The 16,426-nt window shown below is 44.3% G+C and overlaps 1 protein-coding gene across 1 annotated transcript; it reads left to right on the plus strand.

The window, feature by feature from the left end:
* Window positions 1–1,729: 1,729 nt before the first annotated feature.
* On the plus strand, window positions 1,730–16,153 carry SELENOH (selenoprotein H). Its single transcript, XM_058196968.1, has 5 exons — window positions 1,730–1,885; window positions 5,436–5,585; window positions 9,035–9,180; window positions 15,160–15,290; window positions 15,822–16,153. The coding sequence occupies exons 2-4, from the start codon at window positions 5,437–5,439 to the stop codon at window positions 15,258–15,260; spliced, it is 396 nt and encodes a 131-aa protein (XP_058052951.1). The 5' UTR covers window positions 1,730–1,885; window position 5,436; the 3' UTR covers window positions 15,261–15,290; window positions 15,822–16,153.
* Window positions 16,154–16,426: the final 273 nt, after the last annotated feature.

The raw sequence follows: 16,426 nt of genomic DNA on the forward strand, positions 1-16,426 counted from the left end.
CTAATCCTCCATCTATTTAAATAAGAATTCTTGTTCTTAGTAGTATGGATTCTGCTGATTTGACAGATGGAAAAGACATGCTTCTTTCAGAAGTGTAACTGCCCTTCTTGTTCTCAGAATATATAATGGTACAAAAACAAAATTGTTCAGTGGCAAATGGGATCTGATGTTATTTTAACAACAGCAAGGAACAAGTCGTCTTCAAGCGCCTATCTCTTTTCTGGAGGAGACAAGCAGGATGTTGGTTTTGGCCCCAGAGGTAGGACTGGAACCAACTGATGGAAATAGTTAATAGCAGAATAACAAATTTCTTCTCAGTGTTAGGAGAAACACAGTTTCCACAACACAACGATCCATAAACAACACTCTCAGGAACAGCATTCCTCTGAAGCCTGTATTGCCTCAATCCTATTAGAATTTCAAAGTATCTTGGACCTCTGGCTTTTTCCACAGGGCAGCTTTGACCCTGCTTACTGATTTATATGTTTTCCCCAATATGAGCAATCTTATTAACTTAATTTTATTTATTTATTTATCCTACCTTTACCATTTTGTAAAATAATAACTCAAGGCAATGAACATATCCAGCACCTCCTATTTTCCCCAGAACTACAGTCCTATGGGGTAAATTGGGCTGCGAGAGAATGACTGGCTCAAGGTCACCCAGCTGGCTTTCACAGCTAAGGCCTAAGTTGAACTCAGTTTCATGCTTTAACCATTAAACCAAACTGGCTCTTGTCTGTTTTTTAAAAGTTCTAATAATTTATATGGACATAAGCTAACTATAATTGCAGTTGCAATTGAGCCTTATAAGTCAATTGCTGATTTTGTACAACATCAATTCTCATTAGGTTGGTTAGTTATTAAATTTATTGTATGAACTCAGCCAATAAGTGGGGTGTGACAGTAGAAGAGATTTTCTCAGGAGGCAAATGATGACACTCCTTTGTCAAGAGTGCTGGGCACCACATCCTACTGTACAGGTAGTTCTCGACTTACAACCACAATTGAGCCCAAATTTTATGTTGTTAAGTGAGACATTTGTTAAATGAGCTTTGCCCCATTTTGTGACCTTTCTTGCTAGTTGTTAAGTGAATTACAGCAGTTGATAAGTTAGTAACCTGGTTGTTAAGTGAATCCGGCTTCCCCATTGACTTGCTCGTCAGAAGGTCACAAAAACAAGTCACATGACCCCAGGACACAGCAACAGCCATAAGTATGAACCAGTTGCCAAGCATCTGAAATTTGATCACTCGATCATGGGGATGATGCAAAGGTCATAACTATGAAAAAACGGGCACAAGCCCCTTTTTTTCATGGCCATTGTAACTTTGAGCGGTCTCTAAATGAACTGCTGTAACTCGAAGACTACCTATACTGCAAGATTCTCCACGGAGCTGCAAGCTGGATTCAATTACTGTCCCTTGCGAGTGGCGGGCGACCAGGAAGATAAGTCGATGAATGAAGCAGAACAACTACTGCACAAACGAAAGATGCTCGCAAAGTGACGGAAGAGCAGCGGAATGCAGGATGGTACCTCTATCTCCGGAAGCGCCAGTCCAAACCCCTTTCACTGACAGGCGCCGCTACCTGCCCCGCCCACCGGGTTAAACGGGCCGGGATTCTGGCTCGCCTGTCGATCAACCCATGGAAGAGTCGCCGCCTTTGCTACCCTTCCCTCCCCCCAACCCCACTTGCGCCCAGCTAATACACTAGCCCCTCGAAAGCGAGTCGTGATTGGTTGCTACGGAACGTCACTCAAAACGCCCCTTTTCACTGGCGGGCAGCGGCCATCTTGCGAAAGGCTTTGGTGCGCGGGACAGTCGGGAGGCGTGAGATTGTGGTGGCATTGGTGGTGCCGCCGCCGCAGCTGCCGCTTTGGAAGGTGAGGCGGGAAGGCTCTTCCCTCTGTTTGCTCTTGGGGGTTGCTCGTCTGCCGTTTGCGGGTTTTTCGTTCATGCCCCTCATTCCCTTCCAGTCCAGCGCTAATGGTTGAAGCTATGGGAGATTTCCTTTCTTGAGAACGCTGCCCACCGTGTAGATTGCAACAAAAAAGCGGGCGCGGTTGCTTCGCTTCGTGAAAACCCGGAGGTTGCTCTCTTCATGGTCGTGTTCTTCGACTTCTCAGTTTAATTATCCCTCTAAATCTGAGAGCAGGATGGATTTCTTCCCCGCAACTCCAGAGCCTCGATGCTTTCTTTCAAATGCTTAACCTAAATCAGGGATCTCCAACCTTGGCCACTTTAAGCCTGGCGGACTGCAATTCCCAGAATTCTTTGCTGTCTGGGGAATTCTGGGAGTTGAAGTCCGCCAGGCTAAAGTGGCCAAGGTTGGAGACCCGTGACCTAAATGGTTTTCTTGGCAAAGTTTTCTAAGTTCGTTCTTCTGTTTTCTGCAACGAAGGTTTTTGGACCGATTCTGTTCTGCTTTTATTTAATGGTTATTGCCATTTAGCATCGTCAGAGATGGTTCTGTTGTTTCTATCCTTTATCCGTTGCCTTTGTATATCCATCCATCTTTTTTCTCCCAGCACTCAGCATCTCGTCCAGTGAGCCCCATAGCTGAATGGAAATTCGAACCCAGGTCTGCCTAGCAAATCCCAACATTATTAAACTATTCTACATGGCAAGGATGGGTTCCAGACTACCCTTACCCCATCTGGAGAAAGAGTGATGGAGAGAAAGGTGGGGGGGACGAAGAAAGTGATGAAGGAGAGAAAGAGAGGGAGGGAGAATGGATTTGTTCTGGTAATTAGTTTAACAAGCAATGCACTGAAAAATTGACTTATGACTGTTTTTCACACGAGCATTGCAGCAAACTCATTAGGGCAAAGAAGCTATGTCACATGACCACTTGGCCACGCCCACCTGGTCACATGAAGCACTGCTGTTGTGACATGAGTGACATGGTTACTAAAAACCCTGCAACAGGCATAAATGATGACCGGTCATAAGTGTGAAGATCGGTCAAAAGTGCGAGAACCTGTCAGAAATCACTTTTTTCATCCCTCTGGGTAGTCCCTATGTGCATAGGGACTACTCAGAGGGCTGAAAAAGTTATTTTTGACCGGTCCTCGCACTTTTGACTGTCCTCACATTTTACATTTTGCGCCCTATCTTGTAACTGTGGTGAAGAGAAGCAGTTGTGAAATAAGTGACACGGTTCTTAAAAATGCTGCAATGGGCATAAATGTGAGGATGGTCATAAGTGCGAGGACCGGTCAGAAATGACTTTTTTTAGCCCTCTGAGTAGTTTCTATGCCAGCTAGGCTGGCCCACTCAGTCATGTGCCACCAAGCCACACCCCAAAATAAGCCACACCCATAGAACCAGTTGTTAAAAAATTTGAATCCCACCACTGGTCATTAGCATAAGGTGAATCAAGCTAAAAATAACTCTCCTGGAACTACCCATTTCCTCTTTCATAGCAGAATTAACCCCCAGGATAGGAAAGACCAAAGACCTGGGACCAAGATTAACCTAGGTAAACAGGAAGGGGACACAGGGCAATCAGAAACACATCAAAACCCATCAAACTAGAGGAGCTCACAAAGCTGAACATATGAAATCAGCTACTGAGTCACATTAAATGTGTTTGCTGCAAGAAGCAACCAACTCACAAAAATTACACAACCTCAAAAATCAGTTATCAGTGCACAAAATCTCACAAAGCTTGCACAAATCTGAGCATATGAAAGCAGCTAAAATTTACAAAATTTTATGTGACTATTTTCCCCAAAAATCCATTTAGTAAAAAGAATGACACTTCCCACAAAATCCATTTCCTAAAAAGAATGGACACCTGCTCCAAAAAAACATTACAAATATTTTTTAAAAAGCATAAATAAAAAAAACCCCAGCCATTTACCAAAATGAAGCTGTATCAGACAGGCAGGATCAGTTGCTCACCAATGAGATGGATGCAGGAGATGGATGCTTTCCACTTTAGCCAGGCAGGTCTGCAAGCTGCTCTGTATTCAGCTAATCAAGGCTGGCTGGAGGATTGAGGCTTTACAAGGCAAGCAGGTAAGATCGGCTGGAGGGATGGTGGAAATATTAGGCCACCTGGGATGTAGCTGAGGCAGTCACGAAGTGTGTGGATTTGGGTGGGTGGGCCAGAAAGCGGCAGGCAAACTCCAGCTGGTGGGAAAGGCACCAGCTGGGTCCAGGTAGCCACAAGAGGCTGGGGATTGGCACGGGCAGCACCGAAGGCCGCAGCCAAGCCCGGCCAGCACAGGAAAGGGGGAAATGGCCCCGGGTAGCCACGAGAGGCTGGGAGCAACCTACCACTGCTACCCGGGGTCTCCTTTGCTTATAAATTGGTTAAATAAACCATGATCGTTTATAATCTTTTTTGGTCTTGCTTTCTCTTGATGAAAAGCTTGTGGGTAAATTGTGGAAACCTTTTGGGAAAAGTGTATTTTTGAGGTTTGATGGCTAATAACACCACTTTTTGGGGGGAGTAGTACCATCAAAGTATATATCAATGGAAATATAATTTAATCAAGAATGTAATGCAACAAAGTTTGTTCAATTATCTGTATTCTATGAAAAGTTATAGCCAAATAACTAGAAAAAGGAAGCACAACTTGCTTTGGTTGATATCAGGTAGCTTTCCTTCATCTGATTGTAGCCGATGAGCATGAGTATTTAGAGAGCGAATCAGGTGTCATCTTTGTTTTGGCAATGAGCCAATCAGATCACAGTAGAATTCAGTTATTGATGTCCTGTATTGAAACTGAGAGAACATCTGCCAGTGTGTTATGTGATCGCTATCAAGTTGGTTGGGTTTTTTTGTGTTCTTTCATTTAGTGAGCTTGTAAAAATTAAAGTGATGGCGCAAAGAGTTGACTGGTCGCCCAGAAAGCGATGTAAAATAGTATTATTAATACTAGTGAATAAGGCTACAGTTATAAAGAAATTAGAAGAAAAATTGGTGGAAACTTAACCAAAGATGGCATTTCTAAGTTTTTGAAGAGGTATAAGGAGACTCAGTCACTACAAAACCACACTGGTAAAGGCAGGAAAAGGGGCACAACAGCAAGTGATAGAAGAATTATGAGATTGTGCCTACGTGACAGAAGAAAATCATCTGGGTGTATACAAGATGAAATGGCGCAATGCAATGTGAAGTTGAATGCAAGGACTATTAGGCGCAGACTGCAGGAATTTGACCTAAAATTTAGAATTCCACGAAAAAAGCCACTTTTATCTCTCTAACAAAGGTTGAAAAGCATTACATTCTTGATTAAATTACCTTTCTATTGATATATAATTTTATGGTACTACTCCAAAAAAAAGGGCATGTTATTAGCCATCAAACCTCAAAAATACACTTTTCCCAAAAGGTTTTCACAATTTTGGCCACTACTGTATACTGAGATCTGTAATCCAAAAATACAAATGTAGTATTCTTTCTTCTTGCCTTCACTTCAGAATGCCTCCCAAGGGGCGGAAAAGGAAGGCAAAGATCCCTCAAGCAGAAGCCACAGCATCCAATGGAGATGAAGCCAGTGATGTGAAGAAGTTGCCCAAGATCCGGAAGACTGAAGGATTGGAAGACCTTCATGTGATCATTGAGCACTGGTAAGAGATCCGTGACACATTGCCTACATATTGAGAGAAGGGATCAGTCAGATCTCTTGTTTTAGAATAACTTCTTTCCCCATTCTGAAAATAATTATTGGACCTGGGATAGGTATTCAGTAAAAAATAATAAGAACAATAATGTGAATTTAACTGATTGTATTTGCTGTTGTATTTGTTGAGAAAAACAAGTTTTGTGGAGATGGGTGGATGTTTTAAATTGATGCCTGAATGTTGGTAACAGTTGCTTAGAGCTGCCTTTTCTTAGGTGTTTCAGGAATTCTAGAAATTGGAGCCTCAGTAGATCTGGAGACTCCTGGCTGGAGACATTTTAAATACATGTTCTCCAAATAGGAAAGAATGCCATCTGGCCCTATAAGTACAATAAATATATTAAAACAGATTTTTTAAAAAATATTGCTGACCACTCAAATAGAAGTACATTTTCTAATTCAGAAATTTTCTAACATTTTGAAGTTACAGAACCTGTTAATTTAAAAAATCTGGAATCCTGATCAAGAAGCAAAGCTCTAAAAACAGAAAATGATTTGGGTTCAAGAGCACTAATAGCTTTTTGCTATTAGTTTTTCACAGAACTCCATCAACAGAACTACAAAATAGTTTTTTTAAAAAACAAACAAACACAACCACTTCCTCAGTAGCAACAAGGTCAAACTGTTCCCAGATAACAGGGCGAGAACCTGCCTCGGGTTTCCACCGGACCAGCAACCACACTGGGAACAAAGTCGAGCAATTTTCTCTTCCAGAAAATGCGCAAATTCCTTAGTGTGCCCTTCAGGAGGACCTCAATCACTTCCTTCCCCAGGAGAAGGCGTCTCGCCTTAAAGAGGGTCACTGGGCGATTATCTGCAGATGCAATTAGTGTGGAGAAGTATTTACACTTCACCACATGAATCGCCATGAGGTAGGCCTTAGTAGCAGCTCTTACCCATGTTCGATCAAGTTCCTCCCCTGTCTTCCGCCAGCGGTGCTCTAGTTGTCTCCTCATGTGTTTCATCCCTCTCAGTTTCTCTGTATACCACGGGGCACAGAGAGGTCTACGGGTGAGGAAAGGTCACATGGGTGCAATCCTATCCAGAGTCTCAGTCACCTTCCTATTCCAAACAGTGACTAAGCTCAGCTGGACTTCACAGTAGATCTTCAGTTATAACCCCCAGCTCCTTCTGGAACCCATCCGGGTCCATTAGTCGACAGGGGTGGACCAATCTAATAGGTCCTACCTCCCTGCAGGGAGGTACAGCTCTTGAGAAACTCATTGCCACCTGACTGTGATCCGACTATGACAAGGGGACCAAGGACAGGTCCACCAATTCCAAGTCACCTTGTCGGTGCTCCGACAAGTACACCAAATCAGGTATGTGACCACTGTTAATAGTCGGGCCCTGGATGGCCTGGGACAGGCCCATGGAAGTCATGGTTTACATGAAATCTCGGGCTACCCCTGCCCCATTCTTAGGGATGGGAGGTTGAAATCCCCCAGAACTATAAGCCTGGGGAATTCCACCACCAGCCCCGCGGCGAGGTCCAGGAGCCCAGGTAGGGAAGCTGCCACGCAGCAGAGAGGCTGGTACAGCAGCAGCAATCTCACCTGATCCCTTGAGCCCAACCTAACAAAAATGGTTTCACACTCGGACACTTGGGAAGCTTCTAGAGATTCTCTGATAATAACAGCCACATCCTCTCCCTGGCCCTGAGGTCTAGACTGGTGCCATGCTTGATAACACATTCGGCACATTTCTATGAGGGGAACGCCTCCCTCTGGGCCCAGGCAGGTCTCGATTATACAAGCCAGATCAGCCTTCTCTTCGAAGATCAAATCGGCAATAAGGCTAGCCTTATTGCAAGCTGATCTGACATTTAAAAGCAGCAGCCTACGACCAGGGCCACCACAGATCTGCTGACCAGGTAAATGAGGTGAGTGCAAGGGGGCAGAACACAAGACCGGTACTAAACACTGAGGTTGCGTTCCCTGTGCCTGCCCCTTCCCCTTGCTGCCATATGTCCCGTTACCTGACACCACTGAAATAGCTTGCCCTCCTCTGCCTTCCCTGAAAACCATTCCATCCCCAACACTTCTCCTTAAAAAGGGGTAAAACCTTCTCCCACACTATCAGGGCAAGGTGAGCCTTACAGGTACTATAGCACTTGCCCCACAGCGCCCTCAAATTCATACCACCCCTTTCACATTGCCACAGGAGGGTCTCATCCAACCCCCCCTTATCTCCCAACACATTCAGAATACATCCACTCAATGCACAAACGGCACCCTGCCTGGTCGCTCTCACCCACCAAGCAGGGAGCTTCTCCTCCTCCCCCACCCCAGCTCTCACCTGGGAGAAAGGGACCAGCACACTCGCTTCTCACTTAACTTTCCCTTCCAGCCCCAGGATTCTCCAAGCAGCCTTCCCAGGCCCGGTTACAGAACATTCAGAGGATTGCAGAAGCAAGATTGCAGAAAATAGCCAGAAGGCCTGCTGTGATGCACTGGAAATTTAGCAGCTGTGTAGTCCTACAATGTCTCATGAAGTTCACAATTCCAAGCTCCTGCTTGCCAGTTAACCTCAGGAAATCGCCATGGCAGCCTGCCACTCTCCATAGCGTTATTAACCATGAGTAGGCCCAACTGCCGACAAAAGCCAGTGAAGCTTGTCTCTTCTGTCAGCTCTGCCTCCATCAGATGATCCACACCATCAATTCAGAGCTGCAGCTGCTGACTTGGTTCTCAGACTAGGGTTTAGTCAAGGGAATCTAGGGGGAGACCAGGGAAGTAACACAATCGTAAATCATCCACCTCCTCTGCTTGGTCTCACCTTCCAACTGCCACTTTCTGACCTCTCCACTCTTTCAGCTCTTGACCTTTCTGTTTCTTCACCTCTCCTTTCTTTAACAAATACCAGCCTCTCAGTTAGCTTATCAAGCTTGCCACTTTCTTGCCTTTCTCTCTCCACACTCCTCCATTTCCACATACAAATCTCTACATTCCAAATTTTCAAAAACCTATTCTGCACAACACTTTGGAGCACCATCTACAAACATATGCAGCCGCTGTCACCATCTTAAAAAAAAAGTTAATGATACAAACTCTCATTTAGGAGTTACATGTGCACAAATTTATTCCAGAATGTATTTTATGTAATGACATAATACAAATGTCAGTTTGGGCAACACATCGCCCAAGTGCCATAAATTGCCCAATTCCATATTTTTGAGTTTAATGGACGTGTAAAATAATAGACAGCTACTTCCCCACCTCTGAATAATTAGTTAAAGTAAAGTCTTTGTTATGAAATAAAAAGAGAAAAATGAGATGTATTTTTAAATATGGTGGGAACTTTTTTCTTTTTAAGTTTCAGGGACTTTCGAATAATAGTTCACATTCATTCTGTAGTATTAAGATTTTTTTCCTTGTTTTTCTTCAATATTGACAGTAAAAGCTGACAAGTCTTTGGACGCAGAGCTGAGGCTGTCAGCCAAGAGCTGTGCCTGGCCTTTCCTGACATCCTTGTGGAGGTCAACCTTGAAAAACCCCGGAGGAACAGTTTTGAAGTGGTTCTCTTGAAAAAGGATGGCACCAGTGAGTTATTGTGTTGCTTATGGGAATGGGATGGATGAGACTGTGTTGGATTTGCAATCTCAACTCTAACTGTTGCTTAGCTAGGACTGTCGAATATACCACAGTTGGTTTATTAAATTAACACGATTTCCTAGGTTTCCATGATAAAAGTCATGGCAGTTAGGATTGTTGGCCCTACAACATACTTGACCACAAGTAGCACAGTGCATGAATTAAGCCTGTGATCAACTGCTCAGGAATTGTCCCATCTACTGATATTACAGAATGGACTTAAGTACAATCCCCAAAAATACGACCTACCCGAAATAAGTCCTAGCCTGATTTTTGGGAATGGGCCTAATATATGCCCTACCCCAAAAATAAGCCCTAGTGGGGATGGGCAGCAAGCACAGGAGGCAGCCCTTCTTTTCCCCGGTCACCTCATGGCTGCTGAGCCCCTTAACTGCGACCCACGGGTGGAGCAGAGAAGAGAAACGGCGCAGAGGAAACCCTTTCAAACAGCATTGCCTGCGTTTTTTGTTATTCCCCTCCATCGTTTCTCTTTCTCTCACACACACAGATATTTGATTGCTTGAAAGGGACAGGCTGGGCTTTCCTTCTATCGTAAGCATGCGCTTCCCACAATCTTCCACAATTGCCTGTTCTTTTCTCAAGCAGCAGCAGAGTAGAGGTGGGGGAGGGGGAGCCGATTCCGATGGGACGCATGGCTTTCTGCCTCATTGTAGCAGCAGCCTAAGCAACACCGGAGCTCCAGGCCTGGCGGAACGCAAACTGTGCTCGACGCCTGCTCTATAGCCACAAGGTGAGCTGCGGAACAGAAGGGCCCTTGGCTGCCAGGTTGCCTGGCGCCGTGGGCAGGGCTGGGGCTAGCAAGAGTGCACTGGAAATATCTCCAGGCACCCGGAAAGACAAAACTCCGGGCCCTCGCTGGATCGGCTGATCTGCGGGCCGCAATTAAGGGGCCCAGCAGCCATGAGTTGACCATGTTCGCCACCTCCTGCACCTCAAAAAAAATAAGACCACCCCGAAAATAAGCCCAAGTGCTTATTTTCAAGCCTAAAAGAAAATAAGACCGGTCTTATTTTTCGGGAAACACGGTATATGCCATCAAATTGGTGTAAAGTCTTGGTGATCTCACTGATAGATTTTCACCAGGATACTCTGTCCCCAGCCTGGTCCTTCAGAACTTCAAAGGTACAACTGAGTTCATGGGCCTTATTACAGGTCGTCTTCTTTTTCTCTTTCTTTTCACCTTTCATAACTTTATAGACTTCTCCAGAGAGTTAGGTTTTTTTTGTAATGCGTCCAAATTTTTCTAATTTGAGCTTGATTATTTGTGCTTGATATGAGAACTCTGGATTTATTTGTTTTATGATCTATTTGTTTAACATGGCATTTGATAATCATGGCAGTCTTGAGTTTTCTCCAACACCAAAATTCAAAAGTCTCTTCCTATCCTACTTCTTTAAAGTCCAAACTTTGTTTCTACAGAGTGTCGCAGGGAAAAATCTTCTTTCTGTTGTACCTATTGTTTGTACCTATATTCTTTGATCTTGTTCATTTTCAATATTAGTCCCATATTTTCAGTGTCTGTGAATTTTTATTATTAGAACAGTGTTTTCATTCCACCCAGTATCCTAAGCCAGACTCTCCAATATGATTGTAAATCAGAGAAGGATTAGTCCTCTCACAAACTTTGTGCACATTTCATAGTATAGATGTGAAAGTGGGTATTAAAGCATAACACCAGATCACCCACTGCAGACATCAGCAACATAAAATCCACAGTGTCAGTATATTGCCTCCTTAAAAAACACTCATTCATTCCCCTAAAATTGCAGATTTTCTATGAGAGCAGAAAAATATTGCACAATATTTTATGATGTATTCCTGAAATCTCGAGAGTTGGAATTAGTTGCTCAGGTCTTATATAAACGTGATGCCCAGACATAAGATATGATGCAGCAGAACTATGTTACAGCCTAGAAAGATAGTTAATTTTGTTCTGCTGCATCATATTTTACGTCTGGGCATCACTTCGTTATGCAGTTTTGAAATGAGAAATATTAGACTCTTCAAATTAATATAATATTTCCCTTAAATAAGGTACATGTGTTAACTGGCCTGTTAACCAACCTCCTGGTTGGTACTGGCCACACGGGAGGTGACACGAGGCTGGCTCCTGGGAATTTATCAATGCCTCCTTGTTGGACGGCACCTTTCCCGCCGCCCTGAAAGAGACGGTGGTGAGGCCCCTCCTCAAGAAGCCTTCCTTGGATCCAGCTGTATTGGCGAACTATCGTCCAGTCTCCAACCTTCGCTTTTTGGCGAAGGTTGTTGAGAGTGTGGTGGCATATCAGCTTCCCCAATACCTGGAGGAAACTGTCTTTCTAGACCCGTTCCAGTCCGGCTTCAGACCTGGTTACAGCACCGAGATGGCTTTGGTCGCGTTGATGGATGACCTCTGGAGGGCTCGGGACGGGATGTTCCTCTGTCCTGGTCCTGTTAGATCTCTTAGCGGGTTTTGATACCATCGACCATAGTATCCTGCTGCGGCGGTTGGAGGGATTGGGAGTGGGAGGCACCGTTTATCGGTGGTTCTCGTCCTATCTCTCTGACCGTTCGCAGACGGTGTTGGCGGGGGGGGCAGAGATCGACCTCTAGGTCCCTCACTTGTGGGCTGCCTCAGGGGTCGGTTCTCTCGCCTCTCCTGTTCAACATCTATATGAAGCCGCTGGGTGAGGTTATCCGTGGTTTCGGGGTGGATTATCATCTGTATGCCGATGATACTCAGCTGTACATTTCCACCCCGAACCACCCCAACGAAGCTGTCAAGGTGATGGACCGGTGTCTTGAGGCCGTGCGGGTCTGGATGGGGAGGAATAGGCTCCAACTCAACCCTACCAAGACAGAGTGGCTGTGGGTTCCGGCGTCCCGGTACAGTCAGCTTACGCCTTTGCTGACTGGGGGGGGTGAAGTTCTGACTCCCAGGGGAAGGGTGCGCAACTTGGGCGTTCTCCTGGACGATCGGCTGTCTTTAGAAGAACATTTGACGGCCGTCGCCAGGGGAGCATTCTATCAGGTTCGCCTGATGCGCCAGTTGCGCCCCTTTCTTGACCGGGACTCCTTACGCACGGTCACTCACGCCCTCGTTACCTCTCGCCTGTACTATTGCAATGCTCTCTACATGGGGCTCCCCTTGAAGAGCACCGGGAGGCTCCAGCTAGTCCAGAATGCGGCTGCGCGGGTAATTGTGGGAGCATCACGTTGTTCCCATATAACAGCTATCCTGCGCAGCCTGCATTGGCTGCCGGTAGCCTTCCGGGTGCAATTCAAGGTGCTAGTGCTCACCTTTAAAGTGCTCCATGGCTTAGGACCGGGCTATTTACGAGACCGCCTTCTGCCACCAATAGCCTCCCAACGACCTGTGCGCTCCCACAGAGCGGGCCTGCTCCGGGTGCCATCAGCCAAACAGTGCCGGCTGGTGACCCCCAGGGGGAGAGCCTTCTCTGTGGCAGCACCGACTCTATGGAATGAGTTACCTCCAGGGTTACGCCAACTTCCCGACCTCCGTACCTTCAAGCGGGAACTGAAGACCCTGCTATTCAATTGGGCGGGACTAGCCTAAATATTATTTTAATTTAATATTTTAGTTTAATTTTAATTGAATTTTAAATTGTATTATCTATTTATAATTTTATATTTTAGGGTTTTATATCGGTCTTTTGACCGTTTTAGTTTTAAATTGGCCGGTTAAATATTTCGTTTTAAATGTATTGCAAATTTGGGGTTTGTATTGTGTACCTATGTGTTTTAATAAGGCTGTACACCGCCCTGAGTCCTTCGGGAGAAGAGCGGTCTAGAAATCTAATAAATAAATAAATAAACTGTGCTAACTACGGTACTGACTACAGAAGGAGCAGGAAATGCAAAGTGGCTAAAAACATGTACTGTATCTTCAAGACGGGAAGAGATTGATGAGTGCACCAATCGTGCCTCATCTTGTTACACTCAATATACGGTATATAGTGGGTGCCTTTCTCCAAGGAGATGCTTCAGAGTTTTCAAGAAAATTTGGCAAAATGAGATTCAAATGGTGGACAACTTCCACAGCTAAGGAGATGGTTTGTTGCAGATATTCACATATTCACATCTTCTTTTATGGAAAAGAAGATGATGCAGATGAAAGTGAAACTGTAGTATGAATGTCCCAAGCATACTATTCTGGGAATAAGAGCTACTGAATTTAATGAGATTTGCCATAGAATAAAGAAGCTTCGGTTTGTTTGTTTGCTCAATTTCTATAGCTGCCCATCTCAATCAATGACTGGGCAGCTTACAATTAAAAAAACACAAAATAATGAAAACTATAAAAATCATCCAAAATATATATACACAGCAGCTGAGATACTTGGCCAGTTAATAAGTAAGCCAGGAAACTGCCTTTAGCATATTCAGCGCAGACAGAATTTTAAAGCTTTATAACAGGATTGAGGCCATTCTAATCGCCAACGAGGTTATTTCACAGGGCAGGGTCTACTACAGAAAAGGTCTGTTTGCTAGTCCTTGCCAGCCAGCACTGGCGGATGGGATCTACAGCATGCTCAGTCTGTTAGATTGAATTGGTAGAGACTCTTGAAAAAAAGCCAGTCCCTCAGGTAACCAGGTCCCAAGCCGTGTAGGGCTTTTAAACATGACAACCAGCACCTTAAATTGTACCCGGAAACATACAGGCAACCAATGCAACTCATCCAGTACTAAGGTTATGTGTACTATATCTGGCACCATTCACTACCTGCACCAGCTGAAGTTTCTGAATGCTCTTCAGAGGCACGTAGTGTGTGGGCATGAATCACTGAGCAGGGCCTTCTGATCCAGGAATAGGCATAACTGACACACTGCCTCAAGGTATGCAAAGGTTCTCCTAGCTATGGCTGCCGCCTTTGAGCAGGAGCTGTGAGTCTAGAAGGGATCCCCAGATTGCACATAGGCTCTGTCAAGGACAGTGCAACCTCATCCAGAAGTAAAGGTGGAAGAACCTTGTCTCTGGAAGGTCCAAATAGCCACCACCACTCTGTCTTGCTAGGATTGAGTGGGAGTTCATGTCACCCCATCTGGTCCAAAACAGCCATCGGACACTGGGATAGCATTACTCAAAAGGCATGGGGTAGATATATAAAGCTAGATGTCATCTGCGTATTGATGATATCTCACTGATAAAATCAGTGGGTCACCTTACCCAGCAACCTCATTTACTTGTTAAGTAGGAGGAGAGAGAGAACCAGATCCTGGGCACTCCACAAAGTAGGGGCTGCGGGCTGGCTCTCTCCTATCAACTCTGACTGGAACCAGTCCTGAAGAAAGGAGGAAAACCAGCATAATACAGTATTCCCCACACCCAGTTCTTGAAACTGGCTCAGAAGCATACCATGATCAATGGTACTGAGCACCACTAAGGTCAAAAGGAGCCAGACGGGTGCACTACCTCCATCCTGATCCTGCCAGAGGCCATTTAAGATCATCCTCCTTTCAAGTGAAATTGATAAATGTATTTCCAGACATGAAAAATGGAGATGAGATGTTATTCATTATAATGAATGGCTGTGCCACATTTTCATACAGGTCAGATTTATTTTACTACAAGCTTACAAGTACCTTCAGTTCTTTTTATGAGCTCTATTGAGGAAGTATTCCTTTTTTTTCATAATACAAATCTTTCTCTGCACTTCGTCCCACAAACACAGCACCAACTGAACATCAAGCTTCTGCCCAGCTTGGCAGGAAAAAACAACCTGAGATAGTTTAGAGATGAACAGTGTCTGGCTGCAAGTAGCCCCATTTCTTTTGAAGGTAATTAGTTGATCAGTGAAATCAGTTCTGCTTACAAACCATGTGACCTCTTGGCAGTATGTTTGGGATGTATTCACATTATATAATCCAAGTACTGCTGGTGATGGTTTATGTGTTAATTATTTTTAGAGGTAGAGCTATGGAGTGGTCTTAAAAAGGGGCCACCCCGCAAATTGAAATTCCCAGAACCCAGCAACATTGTTGAAATGGTGAAGCGCAACTTAAACTAAAGTCAACAATGATGCAATAGGAGCAAAGTGGTAAGTTCACATCCAGAATGGCTGTGTGTGTGTGTTGAAGTTCCCGGTGGTTTTTAATGGCAGGCAAGGCTGCAAACACCCTTATTTTGATCAGCCGTAACTTCAGGCACCAGTCATAACTGCCTTTGTTTAGTGCCACCATAACTTTGAATGGTTGATGAATGGTCATTAAATTGGGGATTGCCTGTAATCTGTCCAACTAAAATAATGTCTTGAACCCTGTGCCAATGAACTGGTTCCTATACAATATTTGAACAAATGTACTTTGGAATGGGGTCTGGATATATAGTATCCAGTACCCATCATTGATCATTATACCTTAAATGAGTCAGTTTACATCTCTGGAACCTTAAATTCTGTATTCTTATACTGTGGGAAGCTCTCTTAGGTTGTATTATGGATAGCCATGTTCATCTGTACTGCGTGGTTTAGAAATGGAAACAAAACCATTGTATTCCTGGAAGTTGTTAATGATGGTCTTGAACTGGGGAGTAGGATGTGTGGTTAACAGGATTTTTTTTATTTCTGCAGCCTCTGACTGTCCGTTTGTCCTGTGAGCTGGAGCATTTATGATGAGATATGATGAAGTGGGGTAAAGAAACTCTGGTTGTATCTCTGAAACTGCGGCCCCTCCTTTACAAGGAAGAATGGACCAAATAATATCCTTTCCTGCCCCACCATCCTTTCAAATGTTTGTTACTCCTGGGAACATTTTGGGGAAGAACTTTATTTTCAGTAAAGCTTAACCGCCTCCTCTATTTCTTGTTTAGTTCTGTCCTGTGAAATAAGAGAATCATGAGATTCTCTGTCATGGCAGTTTAGTGTTGTCCACTGTTTTGCGAATTAAAAGTTGCTCATCTATATTCACATGTCCTGTTTCATCTGCTGGTGTTAAACTTGTCCTCGCAAGCACATACAACTCCCAAGCACACACGATGTCAGAAAACATTTTTATTTTATTTTTTTACTATTGCACTTTAATCACTCCCATGGCTTCAGATTTCCATGCTAATATTTTGTCCTGTATTTTTTCCCCCAATAAAACCTAAATGCGTGCTTGTTTGCTAGTGGCATTTTAGAAATTGTACTTAAAATCTCTACAGTATTTGGTCCCTTGCTATCTAGAATTGAAGGAA

The sequence above is a fragment of the Ahaetulla prasina genome, chromosome 1, assembly GCF_028640845.1.
Source record: "Ahaetulla prasina isolate Xishuangbanna chromosome 1, ASM2864084v1, whole genome shotgun sequence".
Lineage (NCBI taxonomy): Eukaryota > Metazoa > Chordata > Lepidosauria > Squamata > Colubridae > Ahaetulla > Ahaetulla prasina.